At 38.2% G+C, this 17,427-nt stretch overlaps 1 protein-coding gene across 6 annotated transcripts in view; it reads left to right on the top strand.

Moving 5' to 3' along the window:
* LOC121673500 (ubiquitin carboxyl-terminal hydrolase 34) overlaps positions 1–17,427 on the top strand; it is a 91,381-nt gene that overhangs the window by 36,379 nt on the left and 37,575 nt on the right. For all 6 annotated transcript variants that reach the window (XM_042046839.1, XM_042046843.1, XM_042046841.1 and 3 more), the window contains exons 7-16: positions 1,846–2,038; positions 4,951–5,012; positions 11,558–11,639; positions 11,732–11,824; positions 13,816–13,941; positions 14,350–14,479; positions 15,062–15,097; positions 15,453–15,583; positions 16,040–16,656; positions 17,156–17,370. In XM_042046839.1, coding sequence (XP_041902773.1) covers positions 1,846–2,038; positions 4,951–5,012; positions 11,558–11,639; positions 11,732–11,824; positions 13,816–13,941; positions 14,350–14,479; positions 15,062–15,097; positions 15,453–15,583; positions 16,040–16,656; positions 17,156–17,370 — 1,685 coding nt within the window. The remainder of the gene's footprint in view (positions 1–1,845; positions 2,039–4,950; positions 5,013–11,557; positions 11,640–11,731; positions 11,825–13,815; positions 13,942–14,349; positions 14,480–15,061; positions 15,098–15,452; positions 15,584–16,039; positions 16,657–17,155; positions 17,371–17,427) is intronic.

Here is a 17,427-nt window from a genome sequence, read left to right as displayed (position 1 = left end):
CCTTTGTAAAATGAGAGAGTTCATATGATGTGTTTGAACATGCCTGAGATCTTCAGAAATGCTTCACCAAACTACTGACTCTGACTTGATGTGCATTATGGACATGGGAAAGCTCTGGGAACAAGGGCTGATAGGAATTTGCATACAAAAATGGGGAGAGAAATTGGTCTGATATTGCTGAGAGTCATAGAATCATTAAGGTTGGAAAGCACCCCTGAGTCCAGCCTTTAACCCAGCACTGCCATGTTCACCACTAAACCATGTCTCCAAGTGCCACTTCTGCCCTTTTCTTGAACATTTCCAGAGACAGCAACTCCAAAATCCCACAACCCTGTACCTGCTTTTTTGTGGTTGGGTGTGGGAGCTTAATTATGGCCTTGGTTCTTTCATTCACTGCCTCCCCCATAAAATAAATCCTCCATATTTGATTTGCTGTTGGCACAGCTGGGCAGAGATGCAGGATGTCCCTTTGTCACTAGGGCAGGACGTACATGGATGGTGGCTGGAACACAAGCGCTGTCATCACTATTTGCTGATGACAAATCACCTCATTTGCTCATCACAAATAATTATGTTTGGTAACACAGACCAGGACATTTTTCCCTCAGAGTGTAACTGCTCTCACCTGTCTGTAGGTTAAAGGCAGGTCACTGGGCCTGCTTTGCTGCTGGACTTTTTAAATGAATGTTCCCTTTCCATCCCTACTTTGCTTCTGTTTAGAACCCATAGCACAAAAGTAGCACTTTCTTGCCAGGATTTGATTTCCAGTGCTCCACATGAGAAGACAAATTTCACAACTAAGAACAGGGAAGGATCTGATTGCCTTAGCCTGGAATGTTCCTTCTTTTGTTCTCTTGTTACTGATCTGTGATTCCTGTCATACATCTCCAGACTCTGGGATTATTTGCACTGAAGTCTCTTTTCTCTGTTTGACAGTGTTAAGTATCATTTAAGTGTGTTTATTTTAAGGCCTCTACACAAGAGCTGTGAAAAAGAACCATAATCTAAATAAGAATCTGGGCCTGTAGTTTTGCTTTTGAAAAAAAATTTACTGATGTTTATGTGATGTAAATGCCAAGGAATGGTGCATAAATCTGGTTAAGTGTAGTTTAATATCTCGTGTGTTTTTTAAAAGATTCATCCATCTATTTGGCCAGTCTCCAAGGACGGATCCAGGCTGAGGCTGTCAAACAAATGGATTTTTAACGCATTTCTGTGTAGTTAAATCTAGTTTGGATGTAGCTGAAACTTCAAAACGCTGAAGTACAGCAGAAAAAATTAATTATGCTAACTTCATATGCATGCACCTTTCAGTGTGCCATCTTTAATGGCATCAAAATAAGCTCAGGAAAGCTTGTTTCTAAACGTTTTTCTGTTACACGTTCAGAAGAAGTTCTCAGTTGTGTTGGTGTTCTGTATGTGAACTTTACGGGAATTTCACTCCAGATTCTCTCTGTGTTGGTCTTGTAGTTGCTTAGGTAAGACTGAGGTTCCACCAGGTTCTGTAAATTAGTTTTTATAAGTAATTATTTCTTATGCCTTCCATTTGCAGAGAATACTGTGCAGGATTAGATGAGCCTTCATCTAAGATGACTGCAAGAGAAAGGACTTAACTTGTTTGAAATCCTTTAGCAGTTTATTTACTTTGTAAAAAATTTTACATATTTCTGGTTTTCCTTGGTGTTTTTCTTTCATCGTTGCCGACTTCCGATAGTGGTATTTTAAGGCTGAATATTCTTAGAGCTATTGGTCGTACGTCTTGGCTAGAATCAAGATGGTGCTCCAGGAACATTCTAGTTTGAATCATACCCTTTTTGTTTTTCTTCCTTTTGTAATTTCTTCCAGGTATTTATGTAAACTGTCAGACCAGGAGTTGCGGCAGAGTGCAGCCCGGAACATGGCAGATTTAATGTGGAGCACAGTGAAAGAACCCTTGGATACAGCCTTGTGTTTTGATAAAGAAAGTCTTGATCTTGCATTCAAATACTTCATGTCACCAACTCTAACAATGAGATTGGCTGGGCTGAGCCAAATAACAGTAAGAACTTTTAAAAAATATCAATTACAGTTAGCAAAAAGTGTTTCTTGTCGCAATTTACGATTTACAGGCTTGTTTGGAGGGCGTTTTTTAATGTGTGAACGCAGCAGGATCCTCTTACATGCAGCCTTAGGAAATTATAGTCATGATGGTGAGTGTAGGGTTTGCTGAGAGCTGAGTCCAAGTGGTGGCTGTGTTCTGCACCATATGGAACTGGCTCACGTTACCTGAACAATTCACATGCTAAACAACACGCTTAGAACCGTGGTTTGTGACAGCTGTGTTGAAATGAAGTCCCTTACCACGGCAATATTTGTTGTTTGGAAAGGCTTTCAATCTCTTTGCATTTTTACCTTTGCAGCATCTTGACTCTGCTTCAATTAGCTGCTGTTTTGTATTGCACAAACCTCATTTTCTGTTTGTTAGTACAGTCTGTTTCTCGAGAGAGAGCATTTCTGCATTAATTAGCAGAAGTCTGAATTGAAGAGGTAAATATCAACAGCATTCAATAGAAAACAATTAAACCAAAAAAAATCCCCATCTTTCCCTTTCCCATGGAAATGCTGCACATTGCACCAGGCAAGAGACACTGGGCATTCTTGATTTGTCATGGCTTCCTACAGCCATTAAGAGTCCCACAGGAGGGCAAAAGTGAAGTTTTTTATCCATCTGAGCCTTTTCAGTTTTGTGTTTTCTAAACATATTTGGCCTTCTCCCTTCTAACTGATGATGTGGAATCACTGAGGGACTGTCACTGAATACAAGTTTACTTAAACTTGATTTTGTTTCTCACTATAGTTAGAGATAGAAGTACTTTCAGTTGAATAAAGGGCAATTTAAAGAGATCTGTAAGTACTTTTAATCAGATTATTGCTGGCTTTTAACCAAAGTAAACATTTATTTACATACAGGTAAATTACTAGGTTGTGAAAAAAGGCTGTGGGCTACATCCACGCAGTATAATTGATCTTAAAATATATTTCCACTTTTGCATAGTTTCAATTGCATTAGATTTTTAGATTAGATTTTTACAAAGGATTTAGAATCCTTTCCTTTGGTTTTATACAATGCTCCTTGTTCAACTACCAGTGTATGTCTTTTTGTGTATCCTTGCCAAAACAAAGTCCGAAAATAAGAGTACATCAACTGCTTTATTTATTCAGGCATTTAGCTCACTTAAGGGAGTGTGAAGTTGTGTTAAGTAGTTACATGTTTTCACCTGTTGTGATTGATAATACTGCTGTAAAAATGAGAGTTTTTAAATAACAAACATGTATTACCAGAAGAAAAATTTTGTAGTATTTTTAGATGAAAGCCAATAGTTTTCAGCTTGTAAAAATGGAATATTGTATGCTACTAAGTTACTGAGTCTGTCTCTTTTATGTGAGTAGTCTTTAAAACTGCTCTGGAACACTGCGACAATTAATTCCTCTTTCTCATTCAACTCATGGAAAGTTTTATTTTTGTTGTTACCTTGTTTCTCTTCCATTTCACCTCTCAGTAACCCGTTGAGGTGGTTCAGCTCCAAAATACCTTCTCTCTCTACTATTGCCTCACAAATAGGACTTTCTTTTCCTGTCCTTTGGTGCCTGGCTCTGGAGATGAGACCCGGGAGATGCTTTTTAGTGCTCAGCGTTCCTTGCTGAAGCCTTTCTCCCTTTGTGTCCTTCATAACTGCCCTGCCACATTTGTGCTGCATCAGTTGAGTGTCTGGGCACAGGTGCCTTTAGTTTCTGACCATGTTTTGTAGATAGTAAAAAATGAAAAAGGATTTTATTCCCTCTGGCATTCAAGGAAACAAAACTTGAAGTGAAAAACCTGTTAGGAGCTGAGGGAGAGCAAGGTGTTACAACCCTGTCCCACATGTGCTTTGTCTTGTGCTGCTGTGTCAGAACTCTGAGCTTTTAGTTGAAGTTATTGTAAAAATTGTTTGCAAATCCCAACATGAAAAAGAACATATTTGTCAGAATTGCTTTGGAGAAGGATTTAGTGTGGGAAGTGTTGCTCAATGGTGACCCTGGATTTAAAATTGGTGGTAGGAACAGTTCAAGACTCTGTCACTCTTTGAGCCCTTTCAAAACATTTTCATATGGAGGTGAATCTTCAGAAAAGTCAGTGAGCTTCCACTGCTTTATGTGACCCAGTTCTAACTGGGCACAACAGCCTTTTCCTGAAGTTCTTGTCATCTGTTTTTCCACGCCTAAATATGTTTCATTTGAAATTCTCTATTAGTAACCAATCTATTAATAATTGTGTAGTCAGGCTCTCATGTCTCACCAATTTCAATGCGTATTTTCCATTTTGTTTCTTCAAAACCACTTTTGCCCCCTGAAAATCGTTGAGATTAGACACAAATAAGTCTGTGTGTAAAGATTTGAGAAGATTAGTGAATTCACCTGAATTGTAGAGTGCATGTACTAGATTTGTTTCAAGAAAGGAGTAAATATTGTGATGAAGTTACGCAACAAGTATAATTTTAACTTCAAAAAATCAGATTACTGTGCCTTTAAATTTTTTTTTTCAAAAATAACATGCCAAATAAGTTCTATTGCATAATTTAGAATCTTTAAGAAGATGTTATGTACATGCAAAGAATTGGATACAGAGCCATCACTGTGTCTGGAAGGTGATGCTGAGGGAAGAAGTGGAAAAGAGATGTAAAACTTCTAACAGGCTTTTTTTTCCTCTGTAATGTCTTAAATGTATCAGTTCAGACGTGTTTGAAAGTTTCATTTCATGTAAAAATACCTGATTTTCATTCTCTAATTTTGTCTAAACAACTTACTGAAAAACATATAAAGTCTTATAAAAATTTGTTTAATGTCACTAATACTATTTTGAAATACAAGAAAACTACCTCACCAAATATTTGGAGAAAATTGTAATTTTTTTCTTCCTTTTTCTAACCATAGAATCAACTTCATACCTTCAATGATGTGTGTAATAATGAGTCATTAGTTTCAGACACAGAAACGTAAGTAGGAACCTTATTCTGAATACTTCAAGTGTTTCCTATGCTTGCAGTTCTTCTCTGTTGTTGCTATGGTTTATACACAGTGGGGGAGCAGTGATAATCTGAGACATTGATTAGAAATATTCTAATCAGGGGGTTAATAAATGGTTTTAAATGGTGACTATAAAATATTTCTAAATGTTTCTGGATTTTTTTTTTTTTTGTATTAAAGTGTAGAGTCAAGGTAAGCTTTAGAAAAATGTAGATCCTGAAGTAATAAATACCTATAATGGGCTATTATTTCCATTGTGATATATAATAAGAACCAGCTAATTCATATCCGTTTCATACAATTTTTACCATCTTCTCATTTCTCTGGATTATTTATTTAACCAAGACTTGTCTTGCCATCACTGGCTCCCAGCCTTGTTATTAGTTTTCTACTGAGTTTGTGAGGCAGTGCTTTTGGGTTTTTTTTTCAAAGCCATTATTTGTATAATTTGGGTGTGTTGAACAATTTTAAAAGGACTCACATAAATCTTCAAGAAGATTGACCTGTGGGATTGTATTTCAGCCAGGAAATGTTCATTTCTGTAATAACTCAACTTAATGTTATAACTGTCAAGAATTTAAATTAAAAATACATATTTTGATATTTGAAATAATTGTTCTTGTGAAATAACAGGCAAAGTGTTTAAATTATAGAATTTTACTCATACTATACTTTTAAAGTTTCTCTTGGGGGGTGATGTACTCTGTTTGTCTTGGGGGCCACTGACACACTCTCCAGTACCCTTTGCTCATTAATGGGAAGTCTGTCGCAGCAGCAGTGTCTTGCTTTTGTCTGGATACTTTAATTACAAATAGTTCTATTTGTAGTGAAATCTGGCTGCAGTCATGACCACAGTTCCGTAGATTTCATGTAAAAAGCACCATAGATATTTGAAGAGAAATTTGTGGGAGTATGTTGGTATTTTAAAAGAGAGAATCAAAATCTAAGGCACTTTTGCTTTCGTGAAGATGTGGAAATACCCTGGGAATAAGAATTAAATAGTAAATACTCCAGGAGGGAACATGTTGGGAATGTGAGGTCGGCTGGGGTGTTTCCTACACGGCACTGCCAGTTCATGGGTGAGTTGTTACGCTGGGACTGACAAACCTCAGCTTTATCCTGTTCTTCTCCTTCCCTCGCACTGATAATATGAAACAGAGGTAGTTTTTAGGTCATGGTAACAGTAACAAGTGATTGTGCCACTTAAACCTGTTACAAAGCTGTTTGATTTTCAGTGTCAAATGTAAAAAAGAAAAGTTATCAATGTGGAAAAAGAGAAGAGTGGTTAAATTTCCCTGCAGAAGAGCAGATGTACTCTGCAAGAGCATCAGAGTTATTTTAAAGCTGAAGGAAATTGTCAAATTCTCCTTTGGGATATTACTTTCTTGGCAGGGGCATCTGTAAACAGGCTGTCATTTGAAAGGAATGCAGCACGAACAGAAAACCTTCTTTTCCACTTTTGTAGTATGTGATTTTTTTAAAAAATCAGCATTACAGTTGTTCCGGAGTTTCACCTGAAAGGTGGTTGCAAATCAGGATCAAGTATTGCTGCTCATCTTCAGATATCTTTTGGAATCACTGATGTCTTCCAGCCAAATAATCAGAAAGGGCTGGAGCAGGAGGATGGGGAAAATGTCTCACTTCTCCAGTTTGTTCAGTACAAAGCTTCCCTCTCATTACAGACTCTGCTCATGAGAAATTTTTGGATGAAAAGGCACTTAGGGAGTTGGCAGTGACTGAATGAGCAGCAAAAGGAAAGCTTTTCATTCCTGTGTTCTTTCCTTAGTGGAGAAAGGAAGTCTGAAGTTTTATTTTGTACCTTTGTAGCCTCTGCAGATTTGCCAAAAGAAGATGTTCTGCATTATGTCTGGTCATCCCCATTATATGCTTTGACTTTTCCAGATGCGTTTGGAACTGTCAACCTTTGGGATTTCTCCTTCTGTATCTTGATAAGGTGGGTTTGCGGGAGGTATCTTAAAAAAAAAACCAGCTTTCAGTTAGTCCTAGCTCTTCCTTGCTCAGAATTGATATCAGGATTTTTTAGCAAATATTTTCCAACGGTAGCTTCCCACTTTTATCCTCCTCACTGCAGTTTTTCCATGGTAAGACAAGCTCTAAAGCATCTTCTGTCTAGGAAAACGCTGGATGTCACAAATTGCACTTGAAAGCAGCAGAAAGCTGAGACACACGGATCTGTTCTGTAGCTATCTGTGTGTCTTTTGAGATTTCATTTCCCTCCCTTCTCAAAGGTTGAGGCTTTGTGGTGACTGAGGATGGGCGTGGTCCAGATGTGGGCAATGTCTCTGCCACTCAACTGCATCATATCCCTCAGAGATGGACTTTTAATTGAGCTGTTCCTGGCTCTAAAGATAGAATCAGATTCTTTGCAATCTGAGGTACTGAGGAGTGTGAAATCTACTGAAGCGAAAAATAATGAGACTGAACAGAAGAGTCTCCAAGTCTTTGAATAAGTGATTCCTGCAACTGTTTCACTGATGTCACAGTGAAAAATGATGATGCTTTTCAGGAAGTGAGAGATACTTGGTTTTTTTTTTTTTTTTGGTGTTACTTGGACCACAAGAGGAAAACGTGTTGTTTTTTTCTTTAGTGAGGATACTGTCAGCTTCTGGAAATAACATGTGTAAAGAGAGATTTTGTTTTACTCTTCTCTTGGCAGGCAGCCAAGTATTCGGGTTTCAGGTTCCAGGTTGACACTGAGACAACTTCCTGACTCATTTAAAAACCTTGATTACCCTCACTTAAAAAGCTTTCTGCAGATCACTTTCAGGTGTCCAGAATTCCTTTCACCTGTGAACAGAAAGAACTGGATTGTTTCTTCTCCTTTCTTTCCCTCTCTTTCCTTATTTATTGAGATACTCAACTGCAAGTTCTGTGTTGCTTTTTCCCTTCACTGCAATTTCTTACCTTATGTTGACTCTTGCTTTCTCAATTTTTATTTAAGCTTACCGACTTCAGTTTCTGGCAGCTTTATTTAAACACCTCTTCTCCTCTCTCTCAACCAAATTTCAGAGATCTTTTCAGATTTTCTTTGGGGGGGAAAAAGAAAAGTGCATTTTTTCACTCAGCTCACTAATGTTTCTTTCTTGTGGCCCACACAGTAGTTAAACAAATATTCCAGATGATGTCAGAGTGGCGCTTTCAGAGCCTGCAGAGCATCAAAGAGGAAAATTTGTGCTCAGAAGCAAAAACATGTGCTTGAATGGGTGTTGGGAAGGTGCCTTCTGTATCCTCTTCGCATTTCTGATCCTAAATAGTTGAGATCAGGGTTTCACATCTGTTGTGTTGTAGATCCTATTTCAGTGATGTTGTCAAGAGGTGTTAGCGTTCCTCCCTTGCAAGCTGCCAGTTACAGAGCTGCAGTTTTTCGTTGGAGCTTTTATATTCTGTTTCTCAGTGATGTTGAGGACTCAGTGTTGTATTTCATCCAGCTCTGAGCTGGTGTGTTTTTGTTGCTTCGTGGGGAATTGACTGGTTGAATAAATAAGGTTTCCTTTGAGGGGGGGTTACTTTGCTGTGGGATTTGTTCCTGGATTTGGGTCATCATGTGGGTACCAAGTATTGCACCACAGCTTTAGATTAAAATGTTTTTAGGACTTTAACCCAGTCCTTTCATAGAGAGGTGTTCTTTGACTTACCAGGAAAATGCATAAACTGGAGGATATGAACAAAAATCAGGCTCTGCTCCCCCTCTTTGTAAGTGCAGTTCCAAACATCAGGTTATATCACCAACTGCACAGCTCCCACTCTCTTCCTTGCACTCTCATGGAATGCCTGGGGAAACTTATGTCAAAAATGCTTGAATTTCATTTCCTGGAAGTAAACCAGTTATTTTTGACAGACATGAATTATCAGTGAGTTTACATGAAAAGTTCTGGGGAGAAATGGATTAAGTGTTGTGTACATTTCCAGTGTGAGAGAGACAATTAAACCAGAGTAGCTGCTACCTTTGCGTTTTTATTCTCTTCTCCTCCCTCAGCCACAACACAGACCCCCAGAGAGTATCAAGTTCTTTAAATGACTTTTCCTATTGCTATCCAATTATTAAATCCATGAAAAACAGCTAATATGTGTTACTCCCAAGGTGAATTCTCTTACTCCTAAGGTCTGTCTGAGTTGGATATCTAATTTGTAAAACCATTCCTTGTGCTGCTGCTTTCATGTGAGAGGGAAAAGCACATCTGTGCTTTGATCATAACACATGATTTTTACTCTTGCCATTTCCTTTAATACGAAAGAGTAATTTTTTTCAAGAAAACCTTTCCTGAAGTGGAAGTGTTCAGAAAGAAGTCAGACATCCTTCATTTGCACTGAAATCAGCTTTTTTTGATGAATCCTTGAATCTGATAGTGTAAATATATTCCTTAGTAAATCAGAGAGCAAGATACTTTGTGGGAGTAATAACTTGATCATTTTAAAAGGTAGTGATTGCTATGCTTTCAGCCCTCAGTTTCTGGGAGGAACAGTTCTCTCTGGGAAGCACAAGGGCTTCATTCTGCTTTGCACAAGGATCCTCTTGTTTTTGGTCCTCCTCAACAAATCCATATCAAATGAACATTTGATGTACCTTCAGAAATCTGAGATGTCGTTTTACCACACTTGAGCTCACCAGAAGGATAAAGAGTTTGTTACTGCTGAGAATACATCCATTAAAAAAGGCATTCCTTCAAAAGAATTATCTGTGGTTTTTCAGAAGAAACATGGTGTGAATTAGAGACAGAACTGCCATGGTAATTTAATAAAATGTGAGGGAACTCACTCCAGAGGGAGAGCTTTTGTTCTTTCCTTTGGAGTGGTTAAAATGCAACATATGACTGCTTATAAAGCCTAATGGATATTGTGCCATGAGCAGGAGTGTTTGGATAAAGAGACCCCATGAGGAATATGTCCTTTCGTACTGGCATTGCCTAGTGAGCCTGGCAGTGTTTGTTTATCCAGGATTCCTTCTGAAAGCTACACCTTGAAAAATTCAGATCCAGCAAGAAAGGAAAGGTCTTTCTTCAGACTTTGGTAGACAGAAATCCAAGCCCTGGTAGAGTCAGAAACGTGCATGTGCCAAAGTTTGGGTTGGGTGGGCATCTTCTGGGTATTGGGGATAGTTGGGTTTTGGTTTGGTTTTGAAATGAGGCTGTGGGAAGTTAAGGACATCTTGGATTCATGGAACAGATGTAGCTTATCTTTTCAATCCCTCTTTGAGCAGATCCCCTGTCAAACTGACTTTACAGTGTGAGAACTAATTTATTGATAAGCTGTAAATGATAACTGTTGGCAAACTTTTGTACCTTGCGAGCCAGTTATTACTTAAATGACTTAAATTACAGGACATTATCTTTGAACAGTGTGAGAATATTTGATTCCCCATGTCCTGGAATTAGAAGAGAACAATATGGAAATGATGTGGGGTAACAGGAACTTTGCTCCTTGAGTTCAACCACAAGGATCAGGCAGTTCAAAACAATCGAAGCACTGGCAGCGTGCCCCTGAATAGTGAATCCTGTTTGGAAAACCTGCATTGGCAATCTCTTTTTACCTAAAGAATCCTGTTTCCTTCTTGAGCATGATAAAGATTCGGCAGTCCTGGATTTTAATAGTAACCATAAATGTGACATGGAGAGAAGTGGTAAAAATAACTCTTCCTCAAGTCCTCTATGACACCCCTCCCTCCATCCTCTCCTCCCTGTGAAACAGAGCACTGTTATTCCAGGGCCTTTTAAACCAAAGGCTGGGCTTTAAATACTCTGATGTCCTGTAATTGCTTCTGGTGCCAAAATGGGGGTAAACAAACGTTTGCTTGAAGAGAAGGAATAAAAAGGAGCTTATGCACTGCTTTCCAGACAGGGCAGTGCTTTCTGGAAGTTCAACTTTTGTTTTGGAAAATTCAGTTTCCTTATCCTGGTCAGTTTGAATATTTGCTTATGGAATGGCAGTGCGTAAATTCCCTGTGGTTATGGATGAAGCAGAATGAGGATTTGGAAGTATCTGTGTGCTGAACGTGTGTAAGTATGACCATGGCAAACATGGTTTGGGAGAGTTGCCATTTGTGTAAGAGAATCTAAAACTATGTACATGGCTTCTTTAGAAAATAATTTCTGTCACTCCCACCTTTAGCTACATTTCATTACTTTGGAATTTCATTATAAACTTGGATTAAATAGCAGTGTCAATATTTTACCTGTGAGGTCTTTGGAATTGTTTGCACGTGGTCTGTTGAGCATTAACTAATAAAATTAGTAGAATGATTGGTTATGTTTGCTGATGATCCAGAGGGGAAATGTTGATATTTGGTCTTAGTCTTCCAGTTAAAGAAAAGAAATATGGAAATCATTTGCTTTCTGCTTGGAAAAATGGACATTGACTATGGTTTGTGTTCAGAAGGTTTTTGTGCCCTCACTACAACTGCAGATATCAACTTGCAGGATGTGCTATGCTAGGGAAGAGCACAGAGTAAATATTACAGGGAGATAATTTTATATTTCCACTCTTATTTCATCTCCAGGTCAATTGCAAAAGAACTTGCAGACTGGCTTATCAGCAACAATGTAGTTGAGCACATTTTTGGACCAAATTTACATATTGAGGTTTGTATTTAATTACTGTTAATTTGGTATAAACATGGAGCATTAACTTGTTGTTCTAGTAAATCTTTCCTCACTGTGTTCTCACTTTGCAGATCATCAAACAGTGCCAAGTGATTCTGAATTTTCTTGCAGCTGAAGGGAGACTTAGTACTCAACATATAGACTGTATTTGGGCTGCAGCACAGGTATATATCAAATTTTTGTAATTGCAGGAGTGATAAAAGAAAAACAATATAAAATAAGTTGATTTTGTTTCACATTCCTAAAGTTGAGTTTTTTGCGTTTTCTTGGCTGCCTGAGGATTTTGCTGACCAAAATGTCAAGTTAGGTAACTGCCACAGTTACTGGGTTATTTATTAGATGCAAAAAATCACCCTGGCTACTTTTTTTTAAAGGAAAAAAATGAAGTTGTATAGCAAGGACAGTGTTTTCACCAAGAATGGGGATGAAGGTTGGAGGGTAGTTGCAATATTTTTACTATTGTGCAAAATTGCCTTGCTCCTGTGTATTGTAGCTTCCATTTCTGGTACTCCTGGTGGGAACAATCAGGTGAAAATTGTGGCAGTGAAGTTTACAGCTGTGCTCCTCTGCTGGTGTTAAAATCTATAGAAGGCACTGAAATTTTATTTTTTGCTTGCTAAGGCTGGAAACTCTGATAGGCTTTTTGCCTTCAGGAAGATTTATTTGTGTGCTACTTTTAATGGATCGCTGTGCTTGTTATTTTAGGTTGTGACATTTTTTATTTAGGGGTTTGAATACAATAGGTCTGAGCAGGCCTAGGGAACACACTGTTACACAGGGTAGAATTTAAAGAGGGTTTTTAATGTGTTCAATATTTCTTTGTAATTTCTTTCAATCAAGTAGTACTGAACGCGCATTCTGAAACCAGTGTGGTCTATTGTCATTAAAACATGCAGCTGGAATGTTAGTAAATGCTCATTGGAACAGCATTTGCTCCAACACTTTTCTGTATTAGAGTAATTAATAATTACTTATTTCACACTACATTTTTAGAACAATATTTTCACTTCCTTGATGTTTCCACACAGCATCTCACACAGTGTTAGACCTCTGGATTTTTTAATACATTTTATACTGCTTTAAGAATAATATAATTACCTAATATTGATAATCCTTTTACAGTTTAAGTGTTCATTTTGGCAGAGTGACATTTTCAAAATATGTTTGATATCAGAATTAAGTACATCCTGATTACTTCCTGTCAAAGGCTTAAACCTCCAATGTTGTTAGAAGCCCAACACCTTTAGACTAAAAGAATAGAAGACCTTAAAGTGTATTTTCCACTTTTTAAATGTACTTTTACACAAAAACTCATCTTCCCTAAGTTGAAGTTATCTCAAGATGTTTAAATGCTTCCTTGTATAGAACCCACGTGATTTCACTCTGCTGTGAATCCTGTGAAAGTTGGACTGTACTATCCTGTACATAGTAAATTGCTGACACAGATATTTTCATGCCAGGAAGGCAAAATTAAATAAATGAAGAATTAAAAAAACCTCTTTTGAGGTGCATGTGTGGTAACCAATGTAAGAATTTTTTTCTAGAAGTTTCCTGTAACCATTATTTTATTTTTTGAATAACAACATCTTAACAAACATAATGAAACTCTTTTAAGTGACTCTGAAAAGCAGCATTTACCCAAAGAGGAATCATCCAGGAGCCCTGGTACTTTAATGTGGAAATAGAGTAGTTAGCTGAACACACTGCCGTGTTTTTTGACATCCATTACTGGAAAGACAAAAGAATTCTTTATAATCCTCACACAGTTCACACAGTCTCTTCCTGAGTAGTCTTCCTTTGTATTTACCACTGCTAATAAGGTAATCATTGCAAATACTGCTTCCCTCAAGATTTACCGTATAAACGAATATTTTAGAAGTTGTATTTAAGTTCAAACACAAAACAAACTTCCAGTTCTTCTTTTCACCTCATCTCTCAGAACTAGAACTAAGGAAGGAACTGTTACATTTGATTGGTACATTTGCAGACTTTACAGTGTCAAAATAACTTTAGTCAGAATTGCAAATCTGCTGGAGTTTGGAATCATTCAATAACTGCTTCCTGAGAATTTGTACAAATATGTTTATTTGCTACAATATTTGATTGATTTGTTTATTTTGCTGTTCCTGTTACTTTCTCTGTCTGTACCTTGTAGCTGAAGCATTGCAGTCGTTACATACACGACTTGTTTCCTTCTTTGATCAAAAACTTGGACCCTGTCCCGCTTAGACACCTTCTTAACCTTGTCTCAACTCTTCATCCCAGTGCTCACACTGAACAGGTAAAGACAAGGCCAACAGAATCGCTGTCATGAGAAAAGCAAGTAAATGAGACTGTTAAACAACAATTATGGATTTGTCTTCCTGAAGGAATGCAATAAAAGGAATATTCACTAATGCAGAAAGGGAGAACTCTATGAGTAAAGTTGTCATGTTTCTTCAAGTACACCTTTTCTGGCTTTTGAAGTCTAATCTTTAGAGATTTTCAAAGACTTCATAACCACTGACAGAAGATTTTAACTTCCTGTCTGAAGTTAGAATGTGTTTCACACAACATTAGTTAGTTGATTTGTTTATTTTGATGAGTTTATTTTGGTGAGCTGTAATATTGGCGTAGAGAAAGATGAACAGTGGATCTTTATATCCAAAACCTGCTGCTTAATGGTACTTTTCCCTGGTTTTCTTTCCAGACCTTGTATTTGGCATCCATGCTGATAAAAGCCCTGTGGAATAATGCACTGGCAGCTAAGGCTCAGCTGTCAAAGCAAAGCTCCTTTGCATCTTTACTGAGTACCAACCTGCCCATGGGAAACAAAAAAGGTGCGTGGTTTTCCGGTAGATCTGGGAGTTAAATTTGGAATTTTCATAGTCTCCTTGTTGAGTTTGGACAAAAAGCAGGTATAGAACTTTCTCCTTTAAGTATTTTTCAAAAGTGTCATGCTGGCATATTTTTCCAGCAGAACTTGAGGCTGTAGATGAAAGCATTAAAAGTCTGTGAGTGCATTTGGAAAGCTTTGTGTTTCAGATCCATTCTGTTTGTATAGCTAAAGTAGTCTGTGTTTTTCTTTTTCTTTTCTTCTTAATTCAGAAGATGATCCCTAACTCATCAGTTAACTATTCTTGTTCTACTGCACATCTGTAACATAATAGCTACATAAAATCTTACAAAAGCTTACCTGCTTTTTACCTAGTTTTTGGTATTGCATGCTGTTTCTGATTTGGTTGTTCTGTTTTTTACTTGACTGTGTCTTTCCCCACAGTCATTACTAAAGGTGCTGCCAAGCCATTTTACTGTAGCTTCCCTTTCTCTTCCTACTGCTGGTTTTTGTGAATTATGGACAACTATATGCTGACAAAACGATTTTTAGTCACTTATTTTTCCATCCTGCTTTTTTCCTTCAGAAGAAGAGGAGCTCAGAAGAGCAGCCCCTTCCCCTTGTAAGTATCGTTTTAGTTGTACACCACAATTTGATACCACAGTGCTTTTGAATTTGAGCAGGATTAGAGTAAATTTGAAGTTCTGTTTTTATGAGAAGTCAAATGAAATGATATTTTGAGTAGAACCTAGGAAATTTGTGTAACTGTGGCAAGAAGAGACATCGAAATACAAACTTTGTAGTAAAGTGCTCAGTGTTCTAAATGAAATTATTAGTGTTTCGGTACACAGATTGTTTGAGTTATATATCCCTGTTTGCTGGAAGAATGCTCAACATTTGAGGCAGATTTATGCAATGCTGTTACATTCCAGTAATTACCTGTCACAGAGTAACTGGGAAATGTGGTTTTGAATTAGGGTCACCAGCAGCAAGCCCTCAAAGTAGTGACAACAGTGACACCCATCAGAGTGGAGGCAGTGACATTGAAATGGAGGAGCAGCTGATAAACAGAACAAAACATGTCCAGCAGCGACTTTCGGACACAGAGGTATGAGTGAGAGTCTGAGTCTGGGAATTCTGTTACTGAGTTGCCTGTTATTAGCTATTAAATGATTTTTTAATCTGTACTTGTTTCAAAACCACTTCAGACAAATGTATTCCTGCATTTAAATTGTGTTTCAGTTAGGTTAATCTCTTAGTAAGGGACTGCCAGACGTCGTTTCTGTGTCACACTGTGACTCTTAGCACGTGCAAAGTCTGTACATACACCCTGTTAGCAACAAGGTAATGCAAAAAATCAATTATTAAATATGAATCTTGCTCAGAGCATTTTGTCATCAGCAACCAAATTGAGAAAGAATGAATTGAAACTTGTAGATGTGACACATTTCCTCCTAAAGGAAGAATGATGTTTGAATGATGATGATGATGATGATATTAATTATGTATTTCCAGTGGTCCTTTATTTTCCCACCAATCTTAAAAAACCCCGAAATAATTTCAGGAATCCATGCAAGGAAGCTCTGATGAGACAGCCAACAGTGGTGAGGATGGCAGCAGTGGGCCTGGGAGCAGCAGTGGCCACAGTGATGGATCCAGCAACGAGGCCAACTCTAGTCACGCCAGCCAGTCCGCCGGGAGCCCTGGCAGTGAGGTGCAGTCGGAAGACATCGCAGATATCGAGGCTCTCAAAGAGGAGGAGGATGAAGAGGAAGAAGACAGGAGTCACAACCCCCAGAAAAGCAGTAGGAGCACAGATCTACGAGGCAGAAAACTGGAATCACAAGCGGGCATTTGTTTGGGAGATGCCCAGGGGGCGCCGGAGAGGAGCGGCGCCAGTAACGGGGCGGGCAAGGACCATGTTTTTAACACGGACGCGGTGCCGCCGGTGGACAATCGCATCCGTATGCTCGATGCTTGTTCTCATGCTGAGGATGCAGAGCACGACATGACAGGGGAAATGAGCACTGCTCACATTTCACAAGGCTCTCAAGATTCTTGTATAACTCACACAGGGGACTTCCTCGGGGAAACTATTGGGAATGAATTATTTAACTGTCGACAGTTCATTGGGCCACAGCACCACCACCACCATCACCACCACCACCATCACCATGATGGGTAGGTAGCTTGGCATTTCTTCTGGCTCCTTCCATAACAGAAATAAAAGTGGTAGCAGAATCCTCCATTTGGGCAGAAATTGGTGTATGGACATTTTGCTGTAGCTCAGGATAATTTTGTCTTGCAGAAATGACATCATTTATCACAGACATTTTATCATGCTATCACAGACAGTTACACAGAAATCTGATTTGTTAACATCTGATTAAAGGTTTCATTTAAGTTTTGCTGTTGAATAAATAAGACAGCATTTAAGAAAATGTTAAGAATGTTTTGGAAAATGCTGCATTTAGTTAACATTAAGAAGCCAACTCAGTCATCGTGCTAGTGAGGCCTTCAGTTTATTTATCTGTAATTGTTTTTCTAGTTCATACAAGGGCTGCTGTTCAAACAGATGATTCATCCTGACTTTAGCTTTAGGGAGATGTCTGCTCACTTGTAGTCTGCTTTAAACAAGTTCCTCTTTGATATTGTCCATTCTGATATACTTCTTTTACAGGCATATGGTCGATGATATGCTTAGTGCAGATGATGTCAGCTGCAGTAGTTCTCAAGTCAGTGCAAAATCAGAGAAAAATATGGCAGATTTTGATGGGGAGGAGTCTGGCTGCGAAGAAGAGCTTGTACAGATTAATTCCCATGCTGAGCTAACATCTCATCTTCAGCAGCACCTCCCTAACCTGGCCTCTATCTATCATGAACATCTGAGTCAAGGTAAGAGTGATAAAACAAAACCTGAAAAACTTAGTTTGTAATTCTGAATTAGTCTCC

This window comes from Corvus kubaryi, unplaced genomic scaffold (genome assembly GCF_017639235.1).
Source record: "Corvus kubaryi isolate FWS band 111438036 unplaced genomic scaffold, C.kubaryi_AGA036_p1.0 65465, whole genome shotgun sequence".
Classification (NCBI taxonomy): Eukaryota; Metazoa; Chordata; class Aves; order Passeriformes; family Corvidae; genus Corvus; species Corvus kubaryi.
This window is presented reverse-complemented; position numbering and strand designations above follow the sequence as displayed.